This window comes from Mesoplodon densirostris, chromosome 16, assembly GCF_025265405.1.
Source record: "Mesoplodon densirostris isolate mMesDen1 chromosome 16, mMesDen1 primary haplotype, whole genome shotgun sequence".
In the NCBI taxonomy this organism is placed as follows: domain Eukaryota; kingdom Metazoa; phylum Chordata; class Mammalia; order Artiodactyla; family Ziphiidae; genus Mesoplodon; species Mesoplodon densirostris.
Window position 1 is genome coordinate 46,083,438 of NC_082676.1, and position 21,346 is coordinate 46,104,783.

General features: G+C 47.6%; 1 protein-coding gene across 3 annotated transcripts in view; it reads right to left on the minus strand.

The window, feature by feature from the left end:
* KATNIP (katanin interacting protein) overlaps positions 1 to 21,346 on the minus strand; it is a 201,059-nt gene that overhangs the window by 88,633 nt on the left and 91,080 nt on the right. For all 3 annotated transcript variants that reach the window (XM_060077977.1, XM_060077978.1, XM_060077979.1), the window contains exons 7-8: positions 15,888 to 16,155; positions 11,182 to 11,313 (exon numbers count right to left, since the gene is read on the minus strand). In XM_060077977.1, the coding sequence (XP_059933960.1) occupies positions 11,182 to 11,313; positions 15,888 to 16,155 (400 nt within the window). The remainder of the gene's footprint in view (positions 1 to 11,181; positions 11,314 to 15,887; positions 16,156 to 21,346) is intronic.

The window sequence follows — 21,346 nt, forward strand, 5'->3', positions numbered from 1 at the left end:
GGCACAGGCATTAATGACACAGGCTCTCAACTGTCACTACACTGTGGGAGACAAGATGCTGCTCTGGGTGCCGGGGTACAGACGTGGGTGGGAAAGGCATGTCCCTGTCCTCACAGACCTCACAGTCATGGGGCAGGGACAGACACGGATCAGGCACACAGGACACGCCAGCAGCAGGTGATGAGTTCTGGGGAGAAAAATCAAGTGGGATAAAAGCTAGAGATGACAGGAGGGGGAAGGACACTATTTCAGACACTTGGTCAGGGAAAGTGACATCTGAGCAGAGACGTGAAGGCGGTGAGCCTTGTGCATACCCATATGGGGAGGCTGTTCCAGGCCAAGGGAGCAGCAGGTGTCAAGGCCCTGTGGTGGGCGGAGCTTGGCACAGGGAGGAATAGCAGGGGGGCTGGCCTCGGGGAGCGAGGGGAAGCCTTGGGGGCAGCGGGGGGTAGACAGGTCTCATGGGACCCTGAGGCGACGTAAGCCCCAGAGGCCTCCTGCTACTCCAGGAGGCCACGCCCACCTTGTTTGCTGCTACGCCCTGGCTCCCGGCATTATGACCGTTGTCAAATGAATGGATGGAAAATGATTTCAATCCCGAACCTTGTCAATCTCAGTATTTGCGAATATCATTAAAACATATCATTTCCTCCTCCATCTGCAGTAAAGCAGAGCTGAGAAATTCAAGGCCCCTTCAGATCCTACAGAAGATCCTACAAATAAGGGCCGAGGATCTTGTGTACAGCTAAACAAACGTGACAGCACTCTGACACTGGGGGTGCAAACTCCAGCATCAGTGCGAGGCTCGGGCAACGCCAGGATAAGCAGAACCTGAGATTCGTAAGCTCCTTCTGCATTTCCTGCCTCGAGCACTTATAGAGTCAGTCGAAGGAGAGCCCCTGCATGGTGACCCTTGCCTATTTATTGCCACTATGTGGGCAAGAGCCCCGTCCGCTTGTGCCTCAGTGGTCTGGAGCTATGGTGGAGCATCGCGCCCAACATAACTATCTGTTCTTGGCCACTACAACCCTACGATCACCTGTTCTTGGAAAAGGATAATCAGGAAGGCATTTTCTTCCAGCGGGGTTCAGCTTTGTCTGCACAAACCCTTTTGCCCTGAGCGCCTTTCACCTGGGAGGGAATGCTCCTGCAACAACACTATCGTTGGGTCCTGCCTGTGCCCTTTGAGTCATATTAGGCTAAGAAGATGCTTTTAAAAATTAAATCAGGCTTTCTCTGAGTGAAGGTCAATGCCACAGCTCCACCACCAGAGCTCTCCCCACCCATGGCTTCCCAGAAACGCGTGTACACAGTACAGTGCCCGTGTCCTCCTGAATCACATCCCCGCTGCCCGGCTGTGTAGACTGTGCATTTCCTCATTGCACACGAGGTCACTGCCTTTTGATTCCATTGGAATTTCTCCTTGCTTGCTTGGGTGAGCCGTTTCTGCACTGGCCTGAGCACCACGTGAGGGTGGATTTATTCTCATCACTGATCTGGAGAACGGTGGGTTTATTCACACAATAAATCGGTGCCACCAGCAAAAGCCAAATGGCACGTTTTAATTTATCCCAAGCCGCTCTTTTCTGGTTGAAAACCACTCCTCTACTGTTAACTTCACTTTCTCTTTGCTTCACTAGAACTTGGCTTTCATCTCTCTTGCAGGGAAACAAAAGAGCGTATCAATTCAGGAGATTTACCATGAATGCAGCACATGTCACAAAGAAGACATGAGGACATGGGGGCTGTCCGGTCAGCTCACCAGCCAGGTGGCTTCTTCCCACTCGCCAGCTATGACTCGAAAAGCTCAAAGTCAGAGTCTCAGCAAAATGACCCCTTCCCACATGCAAGAGACCTCTGAGATCACCTGGGAATCCACTGAAAAGGCACATTACATCTGAGAATCACAAGGGTCTAAGGTAGAGCTCATAGGCCGGCAGCCCAAAGGCTGAAGCCAGCCTGCAGATTGCGTTGTGTGACTTTTTTTTAAAAATTGGAAACATATGCTAAGTTAAAAAAAAAAAAAAAGAATAGGAAATCCACCTGAAAATCGGGATTCCTGGCGTCTCTTGAAAAGTCCTATGATCTGACGTGGCATTCGTGAGCTGGGGAGCAGCGCCTGCTGCAGACGGGGCATCAGTGGTGGCCACGTGCCTGTCAGCCCGGAAACTGTGCACGATTTGTGCGGTGAAACGTCCAGGGAAACAGCTGGCTTAGCCCTGTTTTGTCCTGAGCTGCACATACTCCCTCTAAACTCCAACCAGGAGGGGGAAGGGGGCTGCCCGCTGGGACAATAGCTTACATCGGAGTATTCCAGAGCCTCTGTGCATTTTAAGTTGGCTCAGCCTCAGCAGGCTACACACTTCCCACAGCGTAGGAGACCGCGACAAATGGCCACAAATGCCTCCCACCTGCAATGTGCCACATCGCCCTGTGACGCTGCAGCATCTCCCATCAAAAGGTGGGTGGAATCTGTTTCTCTAGCTGGGCATGGCCTGGTGACTTCCTTTGGCCAACAGGTCCTTAGCAGTCACGACCAAACGGAGCCTAACTTAAGAAAGCACGCACATGCTGGGGTGTGTCCTCTCGGGCTGCCTGGAGACCACCAGGCCCAGGATAATGAGACCACGTGGAGGAGAGACGAGGTGTCCCAGCTGAGGTCCTTGGGCCAGTGGGACCGCCAGATGCTGTGAGGGTGGCCGTGCGAGACCAGCCAGCCAGGCACCCACTATGGAACCGGCCAGCCCCACCGCAGCAATAATAAAAGCATTGTTGCTTACAGCCACTGTAGTGTGGAGGGGACTGTTAGGCGGCGAGAGATAGCTGATACACCTCGCTTGTCCAGGCCTGTGCTCTTCTCATCTCTGAAGCTTATTTAGGGGCCTCTCCACAGGCAGATGCTGTCTGTAACCCTTAACACTCATTCTTCCGCTGCGGTCTCTTCGTGAGCCCAGGAATGCACGTGACTTTTAATGATTTTTCAAGGAAGGCAGTCAGCCCCCATCTCCCCATCCCTGACTAAATAAATAACTTTACTCTTTCCTTGCATATTACAGTCCTTTGCTCCGCACCCGGCCCCTGAAGAATTTGTAGCAAAGTGTCCTGTGTGGTTAATTTTTGTAAGAAATGAGCAGCAGTTGCTTTCATCCTCCCAGCAGCAGTGACCTTCACGGCATCCATGTTTCCCTTCAGGGAACCACCTCTTCTCCATCTTCTCAGTCTACATGCTTTGGATGGATCTGGATCTGCCCCCACTCCTGGCCCTGCCTGGGCCCTTGGGAGAACAGGTGCCTCTCCCTGACTACAGAGACCGGAGATTGGTTCAGGGTAGAGCTGGAACTATTTGGAGAGGAGCAGTCCCTTTCCCCTGGGGTTGCTAAGTCAGTAAATGTGAGCCTGGAGCCACCAGGGACCATCTCTGGACCATGCCTGAGACTACAGATGTGGTTCTCAAAGTGTGGTCCCTGGAGCAGTAACATCAGTATCACCTAGGAACTTGTTAGGAATTAAAGCACTTAGGCTCCACCCTAGATGCACTGAATTAAAAATTGGGCAGGGTCCAAAAATCTGGTTTTAATTTGCTTGGCCAATAATTCTGATGCATGTTCAAGTTTGAGACCCACTGGACTCAAAAAGTAGAGCTAAGTGATGAAGAAACAGTTCCTGGTGATAGCATCATCTGAGTACCTGGATCCCACCATACCTGAGGGCAAATCTATAGTCGTGGGCTTTTCAGGTCTCTGAGCAATACATTTTCCTTTGTTGCTTCAGCCAGTTTGGATTTCTGACACTTGCTATTAATAATGAATACTGACATATGTTATGAGACTCTGGACTTTGGCAGAACAGTCTTCCTAATGCAGGTTTTCTTGACAGAAATGCTAACTGTGCTAACTGCAGGGCTGTTAGGGTCTTCTAATTCACTCATGCTGAGGGGTGTTACTTTATTTCTGTGGTTGGCAGCTTGTCTGGGAAAAGTGGTTCAGATATATAACTTCCCTAGAGCACTCTGACAACTTGGACAGTAAACTTTCTGCATTAAAGACTGATGTTCTTTCACCTTCAACAAGACAACAGGTCTCTAGAAGTTTCCTGGAAGGCTTATTGATAGAGACCAAAGTAACCCAGGGCATGAGGCCCTTTCATTAGAACAAGGGACAATTATAGTGATAGAGAGGAATTAAGCTCTCGTGGAGTTGCACCATATGTACATTTAATTGACATAAATTCAATTTTATGACCTTGGCCAAAGATAAAGGAGCAAGGAGAGAAATAACTCTTTTAAGATGGCAGGCAATAGGTTACACATATGGTAATGGCAGGCTATCTAATCCAGACCAACCTGTCCCTGGAGCACAACTAGAAAACCTGGACTGAATAGTAGTATAAAAATCTGTTTATAAAAAGAAATCTGTTTGAAGGCATGGAGAGTGAACAGGGCTGTGAAGGGTTACAGGCAGGAGAACAGAAACCTAGAGAGGTGACCCCAGCACCTGGGAAGTGTTTCCCCTCAAGGTGCTGCTGATTCTAAGAGCTGTTGCAAGGCTGAGAAACTGAAGATAGCTGGTGATAGACTCAGGGCTACAGTCTGAGAGTCAGGATGACCTAGAAAGAGCCAGGCGTGAAGGGCACAGAAAGGTTAACAATGCAGGCAAATCTAAATTACTATTGACTATTTTAATAATAATAATAATAATAATAATAATGATGTCTGGTGAGGTTTAATATCTAGAGAGAATTAAAATGCATGACAATAATAGCATTTAATTTTGGATGGGAGTAAATGGAGTTACAGAGTTGTAAGGTCTCCACTGAATGAGAAGCAGTCAACTTGCTAATTTAAAGTAGACTCTAATAAGTCAAGAATACATGTTGCAATCTCTGGTAATGACTAAAGAATAGTAAAAGAATGTATAACTAACAAGCTAATAGAGAAGAAAAAAGAGGGATAATGTAATCAGTTCAGAATAGGGCAAGAAAGGAGAGAAAAAGGAACATAAAACAGGCGGAACAAATAAAAAGCAAACAATAAAATGGTAGATTTAAACTCAAATATATCTGCAATTACATTAAACGTAAATGGACTAAATGTGCCCATTAAAACACATAGATTGTTAGAGGATAAAAATAAAAACCAATTACATGGGGTTTACAAGAGACAAACCCCAATGTAAGGATGCAGACTGTTTGAAATGAAAGGATGAAAAAGGATACGCTACATAAACACTAACCAAAAGAAAGCTGGTCAACTTTAAGACAAAAGCATTATTAGAGTGAAAAAGAGACAACACATGGTGATAAAAGGTTCAGTTCACCAGGAAGATATAAAAAGGCTGATTTTGTATGCCCCCCAGAAAGACGTCGCCCCCACAAACAGAAAGTAAAGCATCTAAGCAGTCCAGATTTCGCCTGGACAAGTGAGAGCTGGTTTGAGTCTTCTGTCCTTTCAGCAAGTCTCAGGGTCCTGTGCCTCTGGAGGAAGGAATATCTCAGTGACCTCAGCATAATGCCAGTGCTTAAAGTCACATTTTCCCTACAACCAGACCCTAAACAAGGCCAACTGCTTCATCTGGGGCTTGACCAAGAAGCTGTATTGTCCCCACCCTGGAGGAGCAATGAGTCTCTTGGGCTTAAGGACAGGTGATATGGCTGTATGGGGTTTTCTAGATGGAGCCACATACGCTGCACCTGATCATCAGTCTGAGGGATTTTCAAGGGTAGCTTTAACCACCTGCACTTTTTTTGGACCTTTAGAACCTCATCCCCATGGGACATGCGGCTCCAATGTCATCCCATTTCAGTATGAGAGTGGTGACAATGCCATGGTTTTCAACTTTCCTTTTTTTCAAATTTGGCCTATGTAGGAGCCATGTATACTTAACAGATAAAGGCTGACCTCCAAACCTGTTCAAAATGAGGATTCCACCACCTCAAACAGTATCCTCTTTAAGGGAATCAATGGGACAAACTAAGAACCAAGTGCCAGGGACAGCTGGTAATCTGATTTTTACCAGATGGACCCAGTGACATGTGTTGTTTATGTGAATGCATTGCTTCCTTGCCATGGTGGTCAGGAAACTCAAAGTCATGAGTGTGACCCCCTGAGGCATTCATCTGTTCACCCCTTGGTGTCAACTTATTGTTCCTACTCTTGTTTTCCCTTTACCTTCATTTCCTTACATATTTGTTAAAGTCTTCTTGCACTACAAAATTTGTTAGAACATGTCAGAACTTCTTGGAGAAAGGCAGATTATAAATAATTAATGAAGCTCGACTTCTCAAAATGCTGTACATGAAGGTGTGTGTTACAGTTGACTTGTTGAAGTCTTAACCTCCTAGTACCTGTGAATGTGACCTTATTTGGAAATAGGGTCTTTGCTGATGATCGAGTTAAGATGAGGTCATTAGGGTGGGCCTCAATCCAATATGACTGGTACCCTTATAAAAAGGGGAAACTTGGACCCAGAGACAGATGTGTACACAGGAAAGCACCAGGTGAAGGTTGGAGTTATGTTGCCAAAAGGCAAGGAAATACCAGAAGCTAGGAGAGAAGCCTGGTACAGATTCACCCCTAGTGCCTTCAGAAGGAACACGGCCCTGCTGACACCTTGATCTTGGACTTCCCAGCCTCCAGAAATGTGACACAATAACTTTCTATTGTTTAAGCCAGTCAGACTGTGGTACTTTGTTACAGCAGCCCTGGGAAATGAATACAGTATTTGAAATGATTTTAGCTGATACATGGTTTAACTTTAAAAATGTTAACAGTTATATATTTATATTAATGAACATTAGAAAAAACAGAACAAGTGACTCCAACCTGTGGATTTTAGACACGTCATTGCTTAGAACTAGATTGATGTGGGTATGTCGCAAGCAAATAGCAGTTTAGTTGACACACAAGGGGCCATGCAGTGGAGTGATTGAGAACAGATACTCTGCAGCCAGGTTTTAAACACTGGCTTTACACTTACTGGCTGTGTGACCTTGGACAGATTCCTCAACCTCTCTGTGCCTTGGTTTCCTCTGTATAATAGTGTTGATAATAGCAGTACCTACTGCACGGGGTTGTTTGGGTGATTAGATGCAAGATTAACACGTGTGGTACAAAACACAGCCTGGGAGCTGGTTCAGTCCTTTGTAAGTGCTGGTTCTTCATTTTATTACCCAGAAACGTAAATATTTAGTGATCGGGCTTCTCTGGTGGCGCAGTGGTTGAGAGTCTGCCTGCCGATGCAGGGGACACGGGTTCATGCCCCGGTCCGGGAGGATCCCACATGCCGCAGAGCAGCTGGGCCCATGAGCCATGGCCACTGAGCCTGCGCGTCCGGAGCCTGTGCTCCGCAATGGGAGAGGCCACGGCAGTGAGAGGCCCGTGTACCGCAAAAAAAAAAAAAAAAAAAATTTAGTGATCATGGCCTGCACATGAAGGAGGGAGATCCCAGTGAGCCCAGTAGGACGGCTGGGAAGGGTGCTTGACTGCCACTGTGCTGCTCTCACTCTACCAGGGGCTCTGGCAGTTTCCTGCACAGTGGCACTCTACCCTTGGTTTCATTTCTTTTAACAACTTGTCTTGGAGGAATTTTCTAAAAAGCCATTTTTTAATTTTTTCACATAGAGTGAACACCAGCAGTACAGACTGGAGTCCTGTCAACTCGAGCAGTGGTCAGTGGAGCCAGTCCAGGTGTAGAAGAAACAATGGCTCAGGGCTGGCCCTCCACACTCTCCACCAGCTGACCCTGAGCAAGCACTTGCTCTGAGCCAGGTGCTCCTCTAAGCAGTCTATCCATCCAGTCCTTTAATCCTTATTCTGACCCTCAGAGGAGAGTCTTACTCTTATCCCTGTTTGGCAGATGGGAGAGTGAGGCCCAGAGAGGTTAAGTAACCTGCCCAAGGTCACAGAGCTGGTAGGTGGACGGGAAGGATTTGTAACAGGTGGTCAGGCTGCAGAGTCTGCCAGGCCTATTTTCTGCCAGGGTTTCTGGGCTGGTGGGCTGTCAGCCCAGAGCTGCTGGTGGGCTGTCTCACCACCCTAAGAGCCTTTCTGAGAATGTAGGGCATAAAGGAGAAGCTGACCAAGAGGTGGGGAGAGGCAGACTGCTGACATACTTTAATTACTGGGGTCTGGCTGTGCCCAAAGGTTACCCCACCTTTGAAAGTTCATTTACATGGGTTGATGTAGATGCTTTTCCTTCAATCCACTATTTTTATCACTTGCTCTCTAAAACGCTTTGCCTTGTATTAGTCCGGTCTTTTCCCCCCATCAGTTTGGGGCTTGATAAGGGTTAATCAGGGAATGCTTGGGTGCCACCTTAGCCAGACCTCCACCTGCAGCTCTGCCTCAGGGGTCCGCCGGCACCCAGAGCCTCCTGAGCCAGAGCACTGGAGGGTCAACACCACCCGGCACAGCCCACAACCCAGGACCGAAGGGAGGGTCCCTCATCCACCCCAGGGTGGGAGCAGGCTTCTGCTCAGCCCCACCCGCTGAACTCCCCAGCAAGGTGGAGCTCCACTTGCCCAGTGAACTTGCTTGGTGATGAAGCCAGTTTGGGCTCCTCCCCTTTCCTGTCCCCTTCCAGGGACCACCTCCCAACTAGATTACTTGTTCTGAAAACCTTATCTCAGAGTCTGGTTCTGGGGAATCCAAACCAAGACAATATTTACATAGCAGGGAACAAACGCTCAGTAAGTGAAAGGATTGTTATCACTTCCTCCGCCTCCTTCCATCTGCCCTGAGCTGCTGGGAAAAGAGCTTCAAGCCTCAGGCCTCATGCATGGAGTGCACTGGTCCAGATCTGGGAACTGTGACTGGAGTAGGGGTTGCTTCCTGCCACCAGGTCCCTTGGCCCGTCCCTGCAGGAAACAGTCCCTCCAGCTCCTCAGTAAACATGGATGGAATGTCATGGCCACAGAGGTCACTTGTCTAACAAGGCTGGCTGCCTGGGGCTGGATTTTGCCCTAGGCACCCCACAGTTCCAAATTCTTAGGACACCAGGATGCCTTTACTCTCTGAGGTTCTTTGGATCACAGAAATCAGAAGCAAGTTGCCCTCACAGAGTCACTCCAGCCACTAGTTTGGATCCACAGCATCAGACTGAGATGTTTCATCTGCAGTCTCCAGTGTGTGCAGTCTGCTGGTTAAGGACACAGCAGTGGAGTCACTCCACGAGGGTTTGAGGCCTACATCTGCTGCTTTCCAGCTGTGTGAGTCACCTGCTCTGTGCCTCAGTTCCTCATCTGAGAAATGGGCACAATCGGAGAACCCACCTCAAAGCCTGGTGATAAGGATTATAATTTACCTACACATATAAATTACATATATAATTTACTTATACAGTAAGTCCCCTACACACGAATGAGTTCTGCTCTGAGAGTGGGCTCATAAGTCCAATTTATCATAAGTCCAACAGAGTTAGCCTAGATACCCAACTAACACAGTCAGCTATATAGTGCTGTACCGTAATAGGTTTATAATACTTTTCACACAAATAATACATAAAAAACAAACACAAAAAATAAAGAAAACATTTTTAGGAGACTTCCCTGGCAGTCCAGTGGTTAAGACTCTGTGCTCCCAATGCAGGGGTTGTGGGTTCGATCCCTGGTTGGGGAATTAAGATCCCACATGCCGTGCATGGTGTGGCCAAAAAAACAAACAAACAAAAACAACAACCAAATATTTTAAATCTTACAGTACAGTACCTTGAAAAGTATAGTAGTACAGTACAACAGCTGGCATCCAGGGGCTGGCATCGAGTGAACAGGCAAGAAGAGTTATTGACTGGATGAGGGAGAGGAGGTGGGACATGGTAGAGCTGAAGGATCGTCAGCAATAGGAGATGGAGGGCAAGCTGCAATGTCACTGAAGTCTGACGTTGATGGAACGCATGTTCACATCTTTGAAAGTTTGCAACTTGAAGGTTCGTACGTAGGGGACTTACTGCATATAGATGAGTAAATTTCATATAGAATATATATATATAAGTAAACTATATAATGTATATAAGTAAATGATAAGTAAACACATAGTAAATTGTAATAAATAAAAGCTTACAATGGTGGCTGGCTCATGGTAAGTACTCAATCAATGGACCCCCTCATTTCATTAGAAGGGCGGCACATGGACCTTTCACCATAAACTTCTTTGCATCTTTAGAAATGTAGTATCATCTGCATGTATTGTTACCCATAAAAGTAAGCAAATTCATTTAAAAGTAAAAACAAAAATAAAACAAATTTTCAATTATAACCACATCTTGGTTGTAGACCCAGAAAATAACTGTGACAGATAATTTTAGGTGTCCACTCGACTAGGCCGTGGGGAGCCCAGCTATTTGGTCAAACATTATTCTGGATGTTTCTGAGAGGATGTTTGGGGGTGAGATTAACATTTTAGTTGACAGAAGAAAACAGACTGCCCTCCATAGTGTGGGTGGGCCTCATCCAATCAGTGGAAGGCCTGAATAAAACAAAAACGCTGATCCTCCCATGAACAAGAGAGAATCCTCCAGCCTCCGGATTTCATCTGCAACACTGGTCCTTCCTGCCTGCTGGCCTTCGAACTGGAACACTGACTTTTCCTCGGTCTCCAGCCTGCTGACCCATCATATAGATCGGACTTGGCAGCCTCCATAATTGCATGAGCCAATTCCTTACAACAAATTTCTCTCTGGGGGAAGAAAGGACTGGAGGTATGGGGTTAGCAGATGAAAACCATTACATACAGAATGGATGGACAACAACGTCCTACTGTATAGCACAGGGAACTATATTCAATATCCTGGGGTAAACCATAATGGAAAGGAATATATAAAAGAATGTATATATGTGTATAACTGAGTCATTTTGCTGTGCAGCAGAAATTAACACAACCTTGTAAATCAACTATACTTCAATAAAAAAAATAAATTTCTCCACCTCTCTCTCTCTCTATATATATATGTATGTATGTATATATATATATATATATATATATATATATATATATATATATATGCATATGTATATATACACACATCCTATTGGTTCTGTTTCTCTGGAGACGTTGACCAATAATACATTTGCTAAAGGTCAGCTCAGGCCTCGGGGAGGAGGGTGATGAAGCAAGGACTCCTCCATCACGGCACCCCACTGACCCAAAGCCCAGCCCCAACTGCTCGGGGGTGGGCACAGAACTCTTACTTGAGCATGCCCTCTCCTGGTCTGGGAACACGGTCAGGGGCTGGGGACTCAGGTTTGGCTCAGGTTTGCTGGGAATGAAGACCTCAGCGTTGTCCTTCCGCTTAGCAGACAAATTCCTTTCCTTTTTATTACCTGTAAAAACACAATAGTTTATATGTCAAATACTGAGTGCAGGCAGAGTTGGGAAATTCTGCTCCAGCACCTGTTTATTTGTGCATTCACTTATTCATTCAACAAATGTTGATGGAATCCCTGCTCTGTGCCAGGCACCATGCTCATTTTGGATTTGTTGCAGACAACAAAACAAGTTTGCTGAGAGCCGTTATGTGCCAAGTACCACATTTTGGTAAATAAGTGAATTCTTCTAGGACACACACAGGTTTTCAAGTTTTAACATTTCTGAATAGGGACAAGTCTTATAAACAATGGGGTACTGGGTTTAATTGGCAGCAAGATACATAAAATAATGATGTAACCAAGGATATGCAGGAGCAGGAAAAGTATAGTAGGACATGTTTGCTGCCCTCAAGGCACATTCTTGCCAAGGAAAAGGACGGTTGAATGGATAAGAGAGCAGGGCTGGCACAGAAGATCCAGTACCAGGGTCACAGAGGAGCATGCAGCCTGGAGGACAGGGCTGGCAGGTGTGTAGCCAACATGAAGAGAACCCTTACAGATGACCGGGGTGTCTCCAGGGCACAGAACTGGGGGGCATTCAGACACAGGGAACAGTGTGTGTGAAGGCTTGAGAGCTGACATGCGTGTGGCAGGTGGGTGGCTAGGGTCTGGGCTGGCAAGAGGAGCCAGACAGTGAAGGGCCCACGGGCCATGATTTATAGTCAGTGTTTCCCAAAGTGGGGTGCCTGGATCACTGGTGAAATAGGTGATGACTGGGACTTCCCTGGTGGCTCAGTGGATAAGAATCCATCTGCCAAAGCAGGGCACATGGGTTTGATCCCTGGTCCGGGAAGATCCCACATGCCACGGAGCAACTAAGCCCGTGCGCCACACTACTGAGCCTGCGCTCTAGAGCCCGCGAGCCACAACTACTGAGCCCATGTGGCACAACTACTGAAGGCTGTGTGCCTAGAGCCCGTGATCTGCAACAAGAGAAGCCACCACAATGAGAAGCCCGCACATCACAACAAAGAGTAGCTCCCGCTCGCCTCAACTAGAGAAAGCCCGCGCGCAGCAATTAACACCCAACACTGCCAAAAATAAATAAAATTTAAAAAAAGAAAGCAATTATCTATCTTAACGTGTATGGGAAAAAAGTAAGCAACCAGTGTATCAAACCTTGATTTCATGTACATTATTGTGTGGAACAATCCTAGAATTATGAAAGAAAAGAAAGAAGGAGTGAGGAAGGAAGGGGTGAGGGGGTGGAGAGAGAAGGAAAGAAGGAAAGAAGAAAGGTGACTGGTTTAAATAACAGCTAAAAAATAGTATGAGTGGTCTGTGAATTTGGCAAAAAAAAAAAAAAAAAAAAATTGTGAAGAAGGTTTGCAAAGGGCACAAGTCTGGGTAAAGTGGCTCCAGGCAGGAAAGCAGCCCAGGGGGCAGCGAGGCAGGTGGCTAAATGGAATAAAGAGAAAAAGCAGGGAGAAGAGTTAGGTCCCTGGACTTGGGAACCTCCAGCCTGGGAAGGCAGAAAACCTGGGAAGTGTCTGCTCAAATTCAAAGGAAATCCTGGGGCCTGTGGTGGCCCAAAGGAGGGAAGCCCCAGAATCAAGGGCACTATGGGATTCTTGGGAGCTCAGGGTAGACGTTGGGGATGAGTGTGGGGTCTGTCCGACTTGCACTAACCTCTCTGCTATCCCCCTTTGACTTTGCAAAGGACACGTGTTTCTCTACACTTTCTCAAGGAGTGCATGAATGAACAGCCCATAACCAAGCACATCTTTTCAGATGTCTGCTGACTGTTCTTGAGTAAACACTCAGGATTATCTCAGAACTCCAATCCCATGCTGGGGTCTGGGGAGACCTTGTAACAGGCCCCTCAGCCTCCTTCTTGCTCCCCTTGTTGGGAGCCTGTCTCCTGCTGGGGCTGAGAAGCCAGCCAGGGGCTGCAGATGAAAGGGGCGGCTGAGAGCGGCGGTAGGGGGTGTTCGTGACGCCCTCGTGTACTGCAGACTGGGCACCCGCCGCCTGCAGCAGACATCACCAGGGTCAACTCGGGGCCTGCCGAGCAATCTAATTGTTAAAAAATGTAAAATGGCAAGAAAGTGAAGTTCTCTCCTTTAGCCATTTTTTTTTTTTTTTTTTGCGGTACGCGGGCCTCTCACTGCTGTGGCCTCTCCCGTTGCGGAGCACAGGCTCTGGACGCGCAGGCTCAGCGGCCATGGTTCACGGGCCCAGCCGTTCCGCGGCATTGTGGGATCTTCCTGGACCGGGGCACGAACTCGTGTCCCCTGCATCGGCAGGCGGACTCTCAACCACTGTGCCACCAGGGAAGCCGTCTCCTTTAGCTTTATGCCCAGTATCACTATTAAACTGCCTGGGGTCCAACTGCTCCCCTTCTATGGCCTGGTCCTCCACACCCGGAAGTGACTGTCATACCCATTCCCACCTCCATCCCCGCCACACCCCGGTTTCCAGGGCAGAGGCCCAGTCAACCCCCTCACAGCACTTCCCTTCCCCTTGGAGGAAACACAACCCACAGCAATGATGCAGCCCCAGTGGGTCTCACTCAGAAGGGCATGTTCATTGCCGTGACCACCAGATGCTTTAGCAGGTGGGCACAGTCCTTCACTTATTTTAAAGATTTCCCGAATGGCTTGAATGTGCCAGGTGAAGGCTGCAAGCTGGGGATGCAACAGAGGGGAAGAGCTGGCCTGTGCCCTGGCAGAGCTCACAGGCCGGAGGGAGAGAAAGGCAACTGCGGGCATTGAGACGAGTGCCATGATGATGCTACAGGAGCAGAGCAGGCACCGACCTAGCTGGCCAGGCTGGGAGTGCCAAGAAGGCTTCCTGGAGGAAGCAGCCTCTGAGCTGAGTCTCGAGGAAAAAGCAGGGAGCCAGGTTTCATGGGTCAGAGTGGAGAGGAAAGGAAATGTGGTGATCTAGGTGGAGGGAACAGCCCAGCAAGGAGGTGAGAGCATGTCGGAGGGACAAATGTTCTCTTCACTGGAGACATCAACCGTGGGGTGTAGATTTTCCAGAGCTGCCTGTTATTATGTCCCCCCAAGACTCATAGGTTCAAGTCTTAACCCCCAATACCTCAGAATATGGCTGTATTTGGAGGTAGGGTCACCAGAGAGGTAGTTAAGGTAAAATGAGGCCTTTAGAGTGGGCGCTAAGCCAACATGACTGGTGTCCTTATAAGAAGAGGAGATTAGGACACAGGGACACACAGAGGGAAGACCATGTGAGGACACAGGGAGAAGGTAGCCATCTGCAACCCAAGGACAGAGGCCTCAGAAGACACCAAGCTTGCCGAAGCCCTGATCTTGGATTTCTAACCTCCAGAACTGTGAAAAAAATTACATTTCGGTGGCTGTTGATGCCACCCCTGGTCTGTGTACTTTGTTACGGCAGCCTGGGCAGACGAATATACTCACTGCCTGATTTCAAACATTCCCTCATTTCTCCTTCCTTAGGTTCACTCATGCTTCCCCATTGGTTGGTCTTGGTATTTGGTTCAGGAAATACGGCACCTCCAGCTTTGGGGAGAATGCCCTAACCGTAACCCTCCCTGCCACCCACCAATTGTTCTGTTGACTCTACCTTCTAGGGTGATTTCTGAAAAACCTTCTCCAGTGGACAGTTGCTGTTGGTGCGCAGCTGCTTTCCTTCTCCTTCAGATTCGCCTTAATTTTCCTTTGGAAACTACTATCTCCGTCCATGTGGTTTGGGTGGCGATAACCACACCCCCAGTCCTGTTGACTGGACCTGGCCAATCAGAGCCACAGTGACTAGTTCAGAGCTGTGACCCCACGTGGGTTCAAGAGCCAAGTCTGGGACTTTTGCTGGAGCTTTTAGGAAGAGAAATCCACTTTCTGATGGAGTTGCAAAGCCAGTGTCTCAATTCTGCGTCTATATGTGGAAAGCCCACTTGAGAATGGTGCCAAGAAAAAAGAAGGAAGAGAGAAGAGGGAGAAAAGGAAGAAGGGAAGGGGAGGGGAGGGGAACGGAAGTGAGTCCTATTGCAGCCCTGGACTCCTTAGTTATCCAAGTCAATAAATAGTCCCGGGCTTCCCTGGTGGCACAGTGGTTGAGAGTCCGCCTGCCGATGCAGGGGACGCAGGTCCGTGCCCCGGTCCGGGAAGATCCCACATGCTGCAGCGGCTGGGCCCGTGAGCCATGGCTGCTGAGCCTGCACGTCCGGAGCCTGTGCTCCCCAACGGGAGAGGCCACAGCAGTGAGAGGCCCGCGTACCGTAAAAAAGAAAAAAAAAAAAAAAAATAGTCCCTTTTGCTCAAGTCAGTTTCACTAGCCAGTTGCCACATAGATGCTGGTAAACTTCCTACAATGCACAGGACAGCCCCCCACAACTATCTGCCAGACATTTACCATCTGGAATTTCAGGGTCATCTGTAAGCTTTTGGGAGCCTTCACCTCTTGCAATCAGCAGAGACCTGATATACACCCTGGCCTATGAGATGGTCTACCCAAAGCTGAATTCAAAGTACCACTGGAAATTTAAGTCCTATTATTAGATCCAGAGACATCAAAGGCAAAGAAATGCCACATAAGACAGAGCTTACTTTTGGAAGCTGGGTTAAATTCCAGCACTACGAGGGTGTCTGGGCCCTGGGGAGGGCGTCCGTCTGTCTCCTGGTCCTCGGAAACATGCTTCTGCACGGAGTCCCCACTGGGAAGAGGGGAGTCATCTCTAGGATGGCCCACCAGCACCTGGTCCTCAGGCTCCGGCTCAGAGAGTACATCTTCTTCGATAGAGTCAGACTCATCACTGGAACCATCTTCTTCTTTCCTTTGTAGGTTGACAGTAAGTTCCAGGCTTTTTCTCAGCTCCTGCCAAAAGTCAAGAAGAGAAGTGAAAAATGAAATATGTTCCTTTGAGGAAAAACTCTTTTGAAAATAGATCATTAGAATCAAAGAACTATTCCCGTGAAACTAACATTTACCAAAACCATCTCAACCCATGTGTTATCCTCACTTTGAGGATGAGAAAACAAAGGGGCAGGGACAAATAAGAAACTCTCCTCTGGATGGAGCAGAGTGTAGTTTTATAGTATTAATTGTGGTTTTCTGTAGCTGTTTGCAAATTTTTTCATATGTCTTCTGTCTCTAAGAGATTGTAGATTTACAATCTTAAGACCAAGCATTAAGCTATACTTACAGTGATCAAAAAATTTATCACTGAAGCCAGGATAGTTTGAATTTATTTATTTATGGCTGCATTGGGTCTTCGTTTCTGAGCGCAGGCTTTTCTCTAGTCATGGAAAGCGGAGAGCAGGGGCTACTCTTTGTTGTGATGTGCGGGCTTCTCATTGCAGTGGCTTCTCTTGTTGCGGAGCATGGGCTCTAAGCACGCGGGCTCCAGTAGTTGTGGCTCATGGGCTCAGCAGTTGTGGCTCACGGGCTCTAGAGCACAGGCTCAGTAGTTGTGGCACATGGGCTTAGCTGCTCCACAGCATGTGGGATCTTCCCAGACCAGGGCTCGAACCCATGTCCCCTGCATTGGCAGGAGGATTCTTAACCACTGCACCACCAGGGAAGTCCCCAGGATACTTTGGAAGGGGAATAAAGGCACTACTACATTTACACTGGGATGAAAGTGTACACTGGACTGTCTGGGGAACCCAGTATGTTTGGTTAGCCTAGCTAGGCTATCCCTGTAGCCCTTGTAGTAACTAACATAGTTGTGAGAGCGTGAGAAGCAATCAAGTTTACGATTGACCATAAACTTAATAGTTGCGTGGTAGGCTGAATAATGATTCCCCAAAGATGTCCAAGTCCTTATTCCTGGACCCACTGAATTAGTGAGGGCTCATGTACAAGTGAGAAGCACCACATAGAAAACTTTGATCATCTTAGAGAAATCATCCTAAAAAGCCCAATGATAGAAATACGGACATCAAAGGTGCTGCTGGTGAGGGCTCAGGAAATAAGGAACATGTTATTGGGAACTAGAGGACAGAAAATCCTGTTATGTGGCAGCAGAATCTTAGCCAAACTGTGTCCTATAGTTATACTGTAAGAGGAACTTGTAAAGGATGAACTTGGATATTTAGCTCAAGAGAGTTCCAAGCAAAGTGTTAAAGATACAGTCTGGTTCCTTCTTGCTGCTTAGAGTAAAATGCTAGAGGAAAGGGACAGACTGAGAGAACTGTTAAGTAAAAAGAACTGGGAGTTGATGATTTGGGAAGCTTTCAGCCTACTGCAAAAGATGCTAAAAAAAAATAATAATAAAGCATGAAAAAGCCAGGAAAGCATGCTCTGGAGAAAAAAACGAAGGGTGTGGCTCGACAACCTTTTGCCAAAACCTTAGAAGGATCTACAGTTTAGAGCAGCGGTCCCCAACCCCCGGTCCATGGACCAGTACCAGTCCACGGCCTGTTAGGTGAGGTGAGCAGTGGGCTGGCCAGCGAAGCTTCATCTGCCACTCCCCATCGCTCACATTACTGCCTGAACCATCACCCCACCCCGTCTGTGGAAAAACTGTCTTCCATGAAACCGGTCCCTGGTGCCAAAAAGGTTGGGGACCACTGGTTTAGAGTATTCAATCACACTGAGGGCTCTTTGAAGAGATTAGACATGTGACTCATGAATCCCCTTAGACATCTCAGCAGAAGCCAGGAAAAGAGATGGGATTATCCAGGAAAGATTTGTGGAGGAGCCTCTTGTCTTTTTTTTTTTTTTTTTTTGTAGGAAACCTGGGTTCTTTTATTTTTTTTTAACATCTTTATTGGCGTATAATTGCTGAGCCTCTTGTCTAATGGAGTGAATCCTAGAGACATACAGAGGAGACGCACATGGTTTTTGAGACTGTTATACCAGCAGAAACACTGCCAGCTTGGACTCAGTGGGAGAGGGAAAGGACAAAATTAAAGAAAGCTGACAGGCTCCCAGAATTCTACAGGCAGGAAACAGGTTAATGAAATTACGTAGGTGCAAACACATGCTACCCTTCATGAAAGAGGAAGAATGACTCCCAGGGTGGAGCCATGGGCCCAGAGGGAGGAATCCTGAGCCACAGTGAATTATTCCTGTGCCTTGAAACCTAATGGAGTTTGCCCAGTTGGATTTCAAAATTGCTTGGGTTTGGTGGCTCCTTTTTCCCTTTAATTTTCTGTCTGTTGTAATGGGAATGTCTATAACTGTTATCCTGTGCCTGACCCACCACTGTATTTGGGAGCAGATAACTTGCTTTCTAGTTTTAAAAGTTCCCAGAGGGAGAGAAATTTTGCCTTAAGATGAGTAATACCCATAGACTCACCCCTAGCTAATTTAGATATAGATAATGAGCTTTGGGAGTTTTGAGCAGATGAGACTTAAATGATATTTTGCACTTAAGTTGCTACTGTAATGGGTTGAGACTTTTGGGAAACTTGGGATGGGATGGAAGTATTTTGCATGTGAGGTGGACATGAATCTTTGGGGGCCCGAGAGCAGACTGTTGTGGACCCCAAAGATGTCCATGTTCTAATCACCTTGGATGGTGAATATTACATGGCAAAGGGACCTTGCAGATACGATTAACGATCTTGGGATGGGGGATATTATCTTGGATATCTAGAGGGGCCTATGTTATCACAAGGGTCCTTCCAAGGAGGCAGGAAGATCAGCCTCAGAAAGATAAGATATAAGGGTGGAAGCAGAGGTTAGGGAGGAGAGAAGATGCTACCCTGCTGGCCTTGAAGGAGGAAAGGGCACAAGCCAAGGAATGTAGGTGGCCTCTAGAAGTTGGAAAAGGCAAGGAAACGGATTCTCCTCTAGAGCCTCTAGAAGGAACATAGGTCTGCTGACATCTTGATTTTAGACCAATGAAACTGAATTTGGATGTCTGAGCTCCAGAACTGTAAGATAAACCACTAAGTTTGTGGTAAGTTGTCATGGCAGCAATAAGAAACTTTTTTTTGGTTTTTTTAGACATGCCTCACAGCTTGTGGGATCTTAGTTCCCTGACCAGGGATTGAACCCAGACCCCTGGCAGTGGAAGCACTGAGTCTTAACCATTGGACCACCAGGGAATTCCCCAGGAAACTAATATAGCTATCGATCTTTTATAGCTCTCTCCCTCCCACCCTGCCCAATATCAAGTGTCAGTGATATTTATTGAGCAAATAGAACACTGCCTGGCACATAGTAGATGCTTGACAAATACGTGCTGAATGACTAATTTATGTCAGTGACTGGGTAGAAGCTGTAAGCAGGGGTGGGGAGCACCCACCTGCCTTGGCAGTGGCATTAGTGATGTGACTCTTAGAAAGTTACTTAACTTCTCTGATCTGCATTTTGCCATCCATAAAAATGGGTTAACGAATCCCAACCTCACTGAATTGTTTTATTAAAGTAGTGGTGTGAACTGGGGATGATTTTGTCCCCCTCTCCAGGGGACATTTGGCAGTTATTTGGAGATGTTTTTGGTCAGAACTGGGGGAAAGGAGCGCTAGCGGCATCTGGTAGGTGGAGGCCAGGGATGCTGCTAAACATCCTAGAATGTACAGGACAGTTCCCACAACAAAGAATTATCTGGGCAAATGTCAATAGTGGTGTGAGTGAAAAACCCTACATTAAAGTGAGCACGTATTCACCAATGGCATTTCAGAAGATAATAGCAAGGTCTTCTAGTTGAGTGTATTGACATGATCCATGCAACCTTCACGGAAGCCAGACTGAAGTCATGGCTCATGTCTTCAAAGTCTGACTGTGGTCGGCAGTTGGAGGGCGAACAGATTTACTGCTCCTCCGTGGGGAAACATGAGTTCCTGGGTGGCCTGCTGTTTAACAGCAACTGCAGTGACTCTAAAGCTAGTAATCCTCTACAGCGGAATAATGTTCTGTACTTTACAAAGTGCGACTTGCTTTGGTGATAACGTGAACTCTGGCCACAGCAAGATAAGCAGTTGGTCCCGGTTCTTGGTCGACCCCACCCATCTCAGATGGGGTCATCTTCAGTTCTCTGTTCTGCAGGGGTGGAGGCGAGGCTAGGTGAGAAAATGGGGCAAACGCGGTATTCTCACCCAGTCACGGTGGAAAAAAATGGTAAAAGCAATGCCAGCTAAACTGGGAGACTCCCGGTTGGGAGACTGCTGTGACTGTCCAGGAGATCCTGGTCAGTCCCAGGGCCCAGAATCTTCTCCACTGATGCCTAAGGCTGAGTGGAGCTACCACCCACTGCCAGTTCCAGGAAATAGCTGGATGGGGCATTAGGATTCTAGAACCCACGGTCAGCTGAGCAGGTTCCCTCCAGCCTCTTCATTACCTTCACCTTGTGGTAGCCCCATATTTTAAGTGACTGAATTTCTGGAGTCCCCACAAGTCGGAGGACTGAGGCCTAGAGCCTTTAAGCTGGTCTCACCTGTCACAATGATTAAGTGGCAGAGTCGTGACGTGTGCCCTCAGCCACAGCTCCCTGCTCCTTCTAGACTATCCAAGTGTAAAACAGACTCACTTTTGTGGTCCAACCAATGGGGAAGAAGATGTGGCAACTATTATCATTCACTTATTCACACACGCAGGTTTGCTACAGGCGCTTCGTTGAGGGCTGAGGTAATGGCAGGGAGTAAGATGGCGAAGCTTCGGGCAATCAGTGCACAAAGAAAAAGAATCAGAGGCATTTCAGGTGTGGCCAGGACTGGGAAGGAAAGAGCCTGCCTGCATGATGAAACCACGAGTGAGTGGGCTGAGGGCAGCCCTGTTGAAAGCTGGTCAGGGAATGCTGGGTGATAAAGAAACGCCCAGTGAATGTCTAGGGCACAAGGTGTGTCAGGAGGAACAGCAGAGGCAAAAGCCTGGAGGCAGCAATGGCTGGAGGGCAGCGGGTACCAAACACACTGGGAGGAGAGGGCCGGGAGCAGGGAGCGGGTCACAGGGGCGGTGCCTTGTAGGCCACAGAGCAGAGTCTGGATTTTCTTTTATGTACCATGAGAGGTCACGAAGGATGCTAAGCAGAAATACAACATTATCTGATTTCTGTTTTTAAAGATCACTATGGCTCTTGGATACCAAGTGGATTTTGAGAGGCGGGGCCAGGATG